Source organism: Myodes glareolus, chromosome 9, assembly GCF_982192425.1.
Source record: "Myodes glareolus chromosome 9, mMyoGla1.1, whole genome shotgun sequence".
NCBI lineage: Eukaryota > Metazoa > Chordata > Mammalia > Rodentia > Cricetidae > Myodes > Myodes glareolus.
The window spans coordinates 39,030,317-39,041,595 of NC_142034.1; the positions used below are offsets into that span (position 1 = coordinate 39,030,317).

The window sequence follows — 11,279 nt, forward strand, 5'->3', positions numbered from 1 at the left end:
CACCACAAGAAAATGTACATACTCAACTAACTTGGGTTCAGAGGGGCTCACAGAGACTGAACCTATAACCAGAGAGCTTTTGTGAGACTGACCTAAGTCCTCTGCATATATGTTGTAGTTCTGTAGTTTGGTTATCTTCTGGGACTCCCGATAGTAGGAGAGTCTGTCTCTGATTCCTTTAACTGTTTTTTGGACTCTTTTCCACAAGGTTCCTAGTCTTACTTGATATGCCATATGTGGTTGATTGCCCTATATTTTTCTAAAGAAAAATGGAGGAGTAGATGTGGGAGTTCAGCAGAGAGGGAAGAAAGGAGAAAGGAAAAATTAAGATCAGAATGTAATATAATAGACAGGAATAAATTTAAAATATTTTAACAGAAATTGTTTAAGTTTTTCATTTTATTTAATTTTTGATTTTGTTTTTTAAAGATTTATTTTATTTTTAATTACATACAGGTGTGTGTCTATGTGAGTATGTGTGCCTGAGAGCAGGTACAAATGAAAGCCAGTGGCATCCGTTGCCTCTGGAGTTGAAATATAGGTAGTTCTGAGCTGCCTAGCATGGGTGCTGTGAACTGAACTCAGGTCTTCTGCAAGAGACCTTTCTTTAAACTGAGTTGTAGGTTTAGACTTCTCATTTTCTCCCCGACTGCTCAGACCCAAATAATTAAACAGAAAGTATATTAATTACAACACTGTTTGGCCAATGACTCTAGTGTATTCCTAACTTTCTCTTACATTTTAAATTAACCCATTTCTATCAATCTGTATATTACCATAAGGCTGTGGCCTACTGTTAAGGTTCTGGTGTGTCCTTCTCCTTTGAAAGCTACATGCATCTCTTTGACTCCACCTATTCTTACTCTCTATCTCTGTTCTGTTTTCCCACCTGGCTTTACTCTGCTAAACCATTGGCACAAATAGTTTATTCATCAACCATTAGAAGCAACATATATACAGAAGGATATCCCACATCATCTTCCCCTTTCTGTCGAATTAAAAAGCAAGACTTTAACTTTCACATAGTAAAATGACATATAACAAAACAGGTTCAAGCAAGAATTACAGTTAGAATATTTAGTTTAATTGTATCTGGCAAAATTGAAGAAAATATGCGATCATCTATTTTATCCTTGTGAGTCTTACATTTCATATCTAATTCATCTTTTATCATAATTAAGGAAAACTAAAACTATGTATCATCAACTCTTGAAAGACCTCAGAAGGAATAATATTACCTAAGTAAACAGAAAGTGCATTGTAAGCACCTTCCAAAACTCAAGAATTGACAGAAAAATCATGCTGCTTGGGCAATCACCCATAGTTCTTCTGTAATGTTGGGGCACCCATCTTCAACCTACAGACCCATAGTATCTGGCAGACATTTTCATGAAGCAGGAAATTTGAAAGGCTGTTTTGAACATCTTGTCAGTTTGACAGTCACTTTCTTCTGTAGCTGGCAGAATGTCTAGCAGTTTCATCTGTGAAGCACGAACCTTGAAGTACTGTCTGACCTTCTTTAAGCAACTTCAGTAGTCATTTTCCTGTGGGTCCTGCATGTCCAGTTTATAGAGCATACCATCAAGCAGTCCAGGCAAGAGCAGTTTCTTGCCCAAATTGCTAGCAAACTCCATAAGAAGACTCTTCAATGCCTATCATCCTTTTGAAGTAATTGGTTCAGGCAGAAACACACAGGTCTCACTGTCAGAAAAAGTCTTTTAAAGCATTTTAAATGCCATATTCCCTGAGTCTTTAGAATGTTGAAAATTATCTATCTAACTGAAATATATCTCTGTATATCTAGAAAACCTAACCAACATGACTACAAGCTTGATTATTATAAATGACTATCAATTAATCTGTATTTCTTAACTACACGTTACATTTTAAGTGAGCTGCACAAACGCAGTACCTTAAGGCAGAAATACATATACACAATATAGCAAGTTGACCTTAAATTTGTATCAATAGACCAAGATCCATTCCAGTGCAAAATATTCATCTTTATATCTTATCTCCTCTAAGTGAAAACAAGCATGTATAAACAATCATTTTGGGAATTTGGGTTTAGTTTTCTCCAAACTGCTTCCTGCTGTTCGTCGGATGAAGTATTCTGAAGGGTTCACAGAGACCTTTCAGTGGGGTCTTGTTCTATTAATTCACTTTAGCCTGGAAGGAATCCAAGGATTCTCATCTTCTGTGGAAACAAAAACAGAAGCTCTTTTCCAAAACCACATAGTCTTAGACCCAAATTTTGAAGTCAAGATACCTCTAATATATATATGTTTAGCGTAGCAGCACCCAGAATCAGTTGTCTCTCTGAAGTCAAAAAATTCAAAGAAAGCACAATAATATGCATAATCCATATTCTCTTTGTGTTTTCTTCCTTTATATGGCTTTTTTCTTTCCTTCTTTAATCTAAGACTGTCAATAATCTTCTATTATTTTTCAAACACATTTCTTTTCATAACTGTCTATACTCTTTTTTATTCTCTTTCCCAAGGCTACATACATTTATCCAACACTGTGACCCATTCAGAGGTCTTTTTCATCTGAATCTGTCTTTATTGCACACCTGAAATCATTTTTCTGACCTAGAGTGTTTTGTTATTTTTTTTAAATGATAAGTGAACGTAGCTAGGACAAACTCCTCAGCCCTGCCTGTTTCTTCCACCCTGTCCAACATAGCAGAGGGATGTTCCCCACCTCTGTAAGACATGCTCACCGTCATAGCTCCAGGGACACAGAGGGTCTATGCTGCCATTAAGCAACTGGTGGCATGAAGCTTACAAACCCCACTTAAGTGCAGGACCTCCCAAAAGACCCAGAGTTTATGCTGCCAGCATGAACCAGGAATCTTGATCTTAAAGATGTCATGCATTTTTTGCCACTAACACTGAGTCAGGAAGACTTCTTTTAAAGGAGCCATGTCTCTGCTTGCTGCCAACAGAGTCTATAGAAAAAATGTGGCTATCAAGAAGCTGTGCTTAGTTCTGTTCTTTTGGGTCTAGAACTCCTTCCCAAGCTCTCTCAGATTTTATGTGGATGTAGTTACACCATGTTGGGAAACCTTTTGTTGGACTACAAAAGAATTTCTTGTTAGCCTGGAATGAAGTATAACAGAGGTTTATTTATCTAGGGGTAAACTCATAGAAAGAGTAGTTATCTGCAGTTCTCTGCTTGTGCTAGAATCTGGAACTGAAATCAGCAGCCAAGAGACCCACATACGCTTTACATCTGCATTTAGAGTACATGAAATCATGCCCAAAGTGGACCGATATCTTCAAGGCTATTAGCTGAAGGATCTCCCACAACATTGAGTCATCTCTCCAGCATATCCCCACACCAGGTTCAATTTCCAGTGTAGACTAAAGTAGGTGGCTAAATAGATGTAGGAAGTTGGAAGTTGTGGGAGCAGAGAAAAGAGTGAAAGTGACTGTAACTTCCTGGCCTCTGACTTAGATGTTGCAAAAGACAAGATGTATTTGGAGGACAGATGATACTTGATTCAGGGGGTGAATGGCATCTCATATCAAGATATAAAATCTGATTGGATGAACACACACACACACACACACACACACACACACACACACACACACACACACCAGAGAAAATGGCAAGAACTCAGGCAGGAAATGAAGGACTCACCACATAATGAAGGGATGGCATCATTGAAACCTTGCCTGTCCTGGATGTGAGAAGGAAGCCTGACTCCAGGATGCTGTTTCTGCCTTCATGGGTGATGGGTCCATGACTACTGCAACCTATGGAAAGCAGAGGTAGACCTAACAAGGGTGTTATTATCAATCAGCCCAATCATGGGGCCACTGCTGCCAAACAAGAGCAGAGACTGATACCCAGGGAAGTGGAACCATGGTGTGAAAACTAGAAAGAAATCAATGGACAGAGGTGGATCATGGGAAGTGTGAGAAGTGAGAAGAGGTGATCAGAGTAGTTGGAGGTAAGGACAAAGAAGAGGAATTGGCCTCCCAGACTCCCTGGACTCATAAGTAGGATACTGAGCTGTCGCGGGGCTGTGAGAAGGCTGAGTGAATGGGGAATCTAGGACATAGATTAAGCCCCTCGAAACCAAGGAGGGGTCCATTGTGTTTCCTACTGGCTACTATCTATTTTGGTCACTAATTGATCATGGTGTTTTTCCTAGAGAAGAAAAGATCTTGTCACTAGGGTCTTTTTTTTTATACTTCTCTTCCCATAAGTATTCAGCTCTAGATAAGTTTTCAAGTGTAATACATTTTATCCAATATGGGATTTATTCATTTACCAAAAATGTGTTAAATTTCACTATGTTTCAGGCTGTTTCACTTTGTGGAACATGCAGTGGAAAATATTGCTGACAGTGAAGTGTATTGCTGACCAGTTCTATATGTGAACCAAAGCAAGCCATTTTTCCTGGAATCACCAGTGTCACCTACATCATTTCGAAGACTCTTCTAACTCAACCCTTCCGTGACTCATTCAATGTGTCAGTGAAACTATTATTAGGCATATAAGCCTGTCATTTTCTAACCCAAGTGAGAACACGTGATAAACATTATTTCCTGGTTGGGGATTGATATAAAAAGTCTTACAACCCTATAGCCACTGAGATTATATATTCCATCAATTGCCTTCATTCAAAAGAACTAAATTATGACTTGGTCAGAAAACCCAACCTGATAGACTCAACATATCCTAGGATTTGTTATCCAACTCTACCAGTAAGACAAGGTCTGAATTTGTTTAAAATCATCATGGCATCATTCAAATTTAAAACAAAACTTTACATGGATGACTGAGGACCCACTGCAGTAGGTGTTGTTATGCTGAAAATATATAGTGTCTCGTGCTGAAAGTGGCTGACATGGCAGCTTTAACTTCCTCTTCCAGCTCTCAGAACTAAATCGTAGGTACGAAGGTGACTTCCTAAGAAGAGAGAGAGTGATGGGGTGGGTGGATGACTGATGGTTTCTAGCAGAAACAGTAAATAGATAAAGAGCATGGACTGTTAGGAAGGTCCTGATGACTGGACACATTCACGGTGTATTGTTTTGGGAGACAGGGTCTCACATGCCCATGGTTAGCCTCAAGCCAATGATGTAGCTGAGGATGACCATGAACTTCTGGTTCTGATGCCTCCAGCTTGAGAGTGCTGGGATTGCAGGCATGTTTCCCACTCCTGGTTTTCTGGGATGTAGTTTCTAACGAAACTAGCGATTATAATGCTTTTCTTTAGAATTGATAGTAAATGGGAAGAAACTTGGATGCCCTATCCCTGGTAAATCCACCATTGCCTTTGGTTTTGCCTTTTCTTTTTGCATCTTGCTACCAGCATTAGCTTACACCAGGAGGACTGGAAACAGCCTGTGTGCTTTAAAGACTGTGAGAGCAGAGGACGAGGACATTGCCTCTGCAGGCACCAGGCCCTAGGCCAAGGTCAATGAGGAAATTTCACAGCCCCCCTCCCTTGGTGAAAAACTACAGGCAGGCAATGGTTGTCACAAGAGAGACAATCAGCTTTCTCCGGAGGTGAATTTCCTATGAGTTATCCAAATCTGAATGATCTGCCCCAAACACGTATATGTAAGAGTAATGTGAGATGGACTCATTAGGTAACAGAAGGGAGTAGAGAAGAGGAGGTCATGAATTTGAGAGGGAATAGGGAGCCACAGAGGAAAGTTAGAGAGGGGGAGAGGTGGAAATGGTACAACACCATGTATGGAGACCAGCGGAGTGTCAATCTGAATGAGGAAGGAGGGAAAACTAGTTCAACGTGACTCAATAGCCCATGTTGGATCAACCTTCTAGAGTCTGATATAGGGCACTTTTTTGGGCAAATTATAGTACACTTTAGAAAAAAAAAGTTTTCTGGTGTAAAACAAAATCCCCTGTGCACAAGGAAGCATGACTATACCAAAACTCTTCTCAAAATACATGTCACTTCTTCCATGCAGATGGGTTCTAGAGATAGGCCACATGCATTATCTTATGGGCCCGGGGAGGATCTGATGTGGTCTCGGTCACACAGACAGCACTTGAGGTCATTTGGGCCACTAGCCACTTCCTGTCATAGCTGTGTCTCCTCATTGAGTTTGGCTCATTAGAAGCATTGAGAGAATGCATTGAGTCCATGTAGTCAAGGAGATACGTTAAAATCTCAGTATTTACTCATTCTCACTGCTTTGGCAAACTGGAGTTTATCACTAAGAACACCAGGCAGTTTCAGCCCAAACGAAAATCAATTTAAACTCACAAACGATATTTTAAAAAAGATTTATTGTTTTCTTGTAAACCCTAAAATGGAAAAAAAGAAGAAGAAAAAAAGAAAAAAAAAAGTAAACCCTAAAATGGCTCCCTTAGTTGAGATATATACTTCCCTGCTTCCATATCCATCCTTCCTCCCTCCCCCATCACAATCCCCCAAGCTTTCCCCAATCCTCTCCTACTCCCTTCTCTCCAACCCTCTCCCCTTCCATCCACTCCCGCCCCTGATCACCCAATGTTGCCTGGCACTCTTGTCTACTTCCAATATCCAGGAGGAAAACTATATGATTTTCTACAGGTTCACCTTCATATTTAGCTTCTCTAGGATCACGAATAATAGGCGCAAAGACCTTTAATTATGGCTAGAATCCACTTATGAGTGAGTATATACTATATTCCTCTTTTGGGACTGGGTTACCTAGCTCAGTAAAGCATTTTCTATTTCCATCCATTTGCATGCAAAATTCAAGATGTCAGTGTCTTTTACCGCTGAGTAAAACTCTAATGTATATATGTTCCACACCTTCTTTAATCATTCTTCTATTGAGCGGCACCTAGGTTGTTTCCATTTTCTGGCTATTACAAATAGTGCTGCTATGAACATAGTTGAACAAATGTTTTTGTGGTATGATAGGGCATCTCTTGGGTATATTCCCAAGAGTGGAATTGCTGGGTCCTGAGGTAGGTTGACTCCCAGTTTCCTGAGAAACCGCCACACTGATTTCCACAGTGGCTGCACAAGTTTGCATTCCCACCAACAATGGATGAGTGTTCCCCTCACTCCACATCCTCTCCAGCATAGGCTATCATTGGTGTTTTTGAGTTTAGCTAATCTGACCGGTGTAAAATGTAGAGGGGTACCCAGGTCCAAGGAGCGATCCCCAGATTGTTCCCTGGACAGCAGAGGAGAGGGTGCCTGAACTGGCCTTGACCCATAACTGTACTGATGAATATTTTGCATATCACCATAGAACCTTCATCTGGTGATGGATGGAGATAGAGACAGAGACCCACATTGAAACACTGGACTTAACTCCCTAGGTCTAAATGAGAAGCAGAAGGAGGGAGAACGTGAGCAAGGAAGTCAGGATCAGAAGGAACCTTCACCCGATGACGAATGAGATTGAGACAGAGACCCCCATTGGAGCACTGGACTGAGCCCCCACGGTCCAAATGAGGAGCAGAAGGAGGGAGAACATGAACAAGAAAGGCAGGACTGTGAGGAGTGCGTCCACCCACTGATACAAGGGGACTGATCTAATGAGAGTTCACCAAGGCCAGCTGGACTGGGACTGAATGAGCACGTGATCAAAACGGATTCTCTGAATGTGGCCGGATTCTCTGAATGTGGCTGGCACGGGGACTGTCTGAGAAGTCATTGATAATGGCACTGGGACTTGTTTCTTCTGCATGTTCTGGATTTTTGGGATCCTAGACAGTTTGGATGCTTACCTTCCTAGACCTGGAGGGAGGGGGGAGGAACTTGAACTTCCCACAGGGCAGGAAACCCTGACTGCTCTTAGGGATGGAGAGGGAGTGGGGGAAATGGGAGGGTATTGGGAGGAGGGGTGGAAGTGGAAACTTTTATAAATTAATAAAAAAAATTTAAAAAATAGAAAAAAAAGATTTATTGTGAAGATGCATGAAATCAATTACACGATCATATCCACAATAGCAGAGAAACAGCAATGGTAAACCATCTCCATGGGAGACACATGTCCTTCAACTAAATATAAATAGTAATAACAAATAAAATAACAGTCTCTGTGAAGATCTGAATTAAGAAGTGGGGCAGGAATTCTTAGTGGAAGGAGCAGGGCACTTCTCCACGGAAGGTGTCAGGGCTCAAGGGCCCCCCTCGCTGACGTGGCTCCTCCTGCAGCTCAGTTCATCTCCAAGTCATTCACGTACTCACTGACCCAGGGCAGGCTGGGGTCAGCACAGACTTGCTTGCCTCTTCTGGTCAGGAATCTGGAGAAGAAGAAGAGGGCAGATGAGAATCCCATGGGACCTTAGAGGACATCTACCACTGTCCCTGCCTGTGGTAGGCATCTCACTCTGTTTGAGCTTTGCTTCCATGGGCAGCCACGGTAGATGGGATCCTTCCTGCATAACCCTGACACGTCGAGACTCCCTGTAACTATGAGCCCTGGGTGTGTAGTTGTGATCCCAGGGGTTCCCTATATCAGGAAACGATGGATTTTAGGATCAATATGACTAGGTAGTCCAATTTTTCAATGCTCCTTGAAAATACCTTTCTACGTATAGTATGCATAGTTTTTTATTTGCTTCTGGTTTCATGGCCTCTGGATATTATCTTCCTCCACAAGAGTGACCCCTGCCCCCATTTCAATGACCATCCAGCAATTATCAGAACTCAAAAAGTGACCTCATGACCTCACTGTTCTCTGGAACAGCTTAGACCCTTAGAACTGAATCCCTTCTGGTCGACAGTCCTTTCATGTGTGTCTGGCCCTTTTTGAGTCTTGCCCTCACCCCAGTATATACTTACACCACAGCTGGCTTGGAGCAAAGGCTGCTGGTCTCATAGTAGTCTGTCACAAATTTGCGAGGGAGAATCGAAGAGGTGTAAGAAAAGCAGCAGGAAGTGGGAGGGTCAGAGCCCACTGGAAGAGAAAGCAAGGACAAGGTCAAACCTGTGCCTGGTGCTAGTCATTCTAGATCTTCACTGAGCATCACTATTACTAGAACCGGAAACATGGTGCCCTGAATGCATGGTCATCCACCCAGAGTGGGACTTTTACTCCAAAGAGATCATCCTCGAAGAAGAGAAAAAAAATTCTAGAAGATTGAAACTGGAGTGAGTCTCAGAACATCTCCCATTTCCTTCATGGTACAGGTGGGGAAATCAAGGAAAAGAGACAGACAAGCTTAAACCAGAGAGAAAGTCAATTCAATACCTGGCTTCCAGCCCACCATTTTCCCTTATTGGCTCCTTAATTCTTTTTATTTATTTATTTCTTAAAAAAAAATTTTCCAGACAGGGTTTCTCTGTAGCTTTGGAGCCTGTCCTAGAACTAGCTCTTGTAGACTGGGCTGACCTTGAACTCACAGAGATCCACCCGCCTCTGCCCACCGAGTTCTGGGATTAAAGACAAGTACAACCACCACCCAGCTCAACTGCTAAATCTTAAGAAAACAGGAGATTAAGTAGTTATGTTTGGTAGTCTCTACGTTTAATGGTAGACTCTGGAATCCTCCCAGCTCCCTTTGGCCTCCTGCCCAAACCCCACTGTTGAGTTGACCCCAGCTGTAAAACTGAACCCACTGGGTCTCAAAGCAGCAATGGAAGAATGGACTTACTTGGTGCTGAGAGCACTGGAGCGCAGAAGGCAGCTGCAAACAGGAGGAGAGAGAGGGTATACACACAGAGCTTCATGGTGTTGCTGCAGGAGGGGTTTGTACAGAGCTGAGACTGCAGAGCACAGAAGCTTCAGAAGCTGGCTGAGTGTTGTGCTGGTCTGAGTTGGGAACTCCTCTTCATAGGGACTCTGGGGCTTGGGACAGAGGTTGGGGGTGTAGGGAGGAAAATGGAATTTCCTAAATAAAGATGATGTCATGGCATTTAGAAGGAAACTGAAGTTGGCCGAAAGTGAGGAGTTCCTCCCTGATTGCCTTCTCCCAGCAGTGACATCACGGACGAGAAAGGAGGGAGCTGGAGCAGAGAAGTGGGGTGCACGCTGGAGGGGGAAGTGGTACACCAAAGATGGTGACTGAGATGGGTGTATGAGAGAGAGAACCCCAGAGGAAGGATGCAGTGTTCACACTTGCTAGCGAGGCAGAAAAACAAACAAGTTTGGGAAACCCAGACAAAGAATGTTCTAGTACACAAATAAGGATTGATACTTAGTGATGCATATATCCTACCGACAGAGTGAGTAGCCCACCTAAGCATATGGTTGATTTTTTTTAGCCAGTCCCTAGGAAATGCCTCATGTTCATAGTCTCTGGGAACCTGTGTAGGAGATCCAGCCTACCAAGGCAGGGGGGAAATTCAGACTCAAAGTAGGGCAAATGAGGAAAACTGGACGATGGACCCAGTCTTGTTCACCTTTAGCTCAATTACCCCGACTCACCTGCTTGTCCCAGTCCTCACAGTGCAGCAGGCTCCTCTCAGAGACAGAACATAATCAAAGAAGGAGCCAGACCTCCTCGGTGCTTTCAAGCTAAAAGTTGGAAGGGGCAGAGCAGTATCCTGAGGTCGTTTGTGGTCATTTCACAAAGTACAAGTCTCTCCTACCTCATTGTTCCTCATTTACCTGTCTCTGCCGTTCTTTCTGTCCTCAGCCTTGTCCTTAACTCCCTGGTCGTGTCTTCTGTGTTCACTGACAGCACACAAGCTGGTCTTTCTCAGGACCTTTCAGGGTTCAAGTAGCTTCGTGGTCACACATCAAGGGTTTGTGTCTTGGCCTCTTGGTCTGCATGGACTTCATTTTCCGTGACATTACAATTCAGGCGATATCCTCCTCATCTGCTGTTTGTCAGGACAGAGACCCTGAAATACCATCTCACTATTCCCTCAAGGAGACCTAGCCTGTTGATGCCTGGGTAGTGTCAGAAACGACCGTCCCATGAGGTGGAAAATATGGTGGGCATGAGAGGTAGTAACAGGGCATCAGGGAGTCTGAGGATGAAGGCTATCTTTCGTGTGAAGATAGAGTTCTGAAGAAGGCTGAAACTTGTGAGGTTAAGGAGGAGCCTCTGCCTACATCAGACAGCGTGTTCATCTTTGCTTCACTGAGGTGCTGCGGAGCCATCTGCTCTGGGGCACAGGAGGATGGCAGATATGAATGGTGAATGTTCTATGGATCCCATTGTAAGAAGAACATCCTCAGAAAAGGCGAAGGTTATTCTTGAAGGCTAGAATTGGAGTGTGTCTCAGACTGTATCACATTGCCTTCATATTACAGAAAAAACGGGGTATGTGGAGGACTCCCTTAAACAAGTAGTGTGGGACAGAGCCCATCCACAGTCTGACTCCAAGCTGGTCC

General features: G+C 42.9%; 1 protein-coding gene across 1 annotated transcript; it reads right to left on the reverse strand.

Moving 5' to 3' along the window:
* Positions 1 to 7,871: 7,871 nt before the first annotated feature.
* On the reverse strand, positions 7,872 to 9,946 carry LOC148120828 (C-C motif chemokine 4-like). The gene is made up of 3 exons (XM_087909535.1): positions 9,592 to 9,946; positions 8,780 to 8,894; positions 7,872 to 8,238 (listed from the first exon to the last, which is right to left on the reverse strand). Exons 1-3 carry the CDS (start codon positions 9,665 to 9,667, stop codon positions 8,151 to 8,153), a joined length of 279 nt encoding a protein of 92 aa, XP_087765661.1. The 5' UTR covers positions 9,668 to 9,946; the 3' UTR covers positions 7,872 to 8,150.
* Between the last annotated feature and the right edge of the window lie 1,333 nt (positions 9,947 to 11,279).

Excerpts from the sequence above, each read along its gene's own strand:
- LOC148120828 (XM_087909535.1), bottom strand. The coding sequence starts at position 9,667 with ATGAAGCTCTGTGTGTATACCCTCTCTCTCCTCCTGTTTGCAGCTGCC. Across the intron at positions 8,895-9,591 it reads TCCAGTGCTCTCAGCACCAA|TGGGCTCTGACCCTCCCACT; the intron begins GTAAGTCCATTC and ends TTTCTCTTCCAG. Across the intron at positions 8,239-8,779 it reads TGCTCCAAGCCAGCTGTGGT|ATTCCTGACCAGAAGAGGCA; the intron begins GTAAGTATATAC and ends CTTCTTCTCCAG.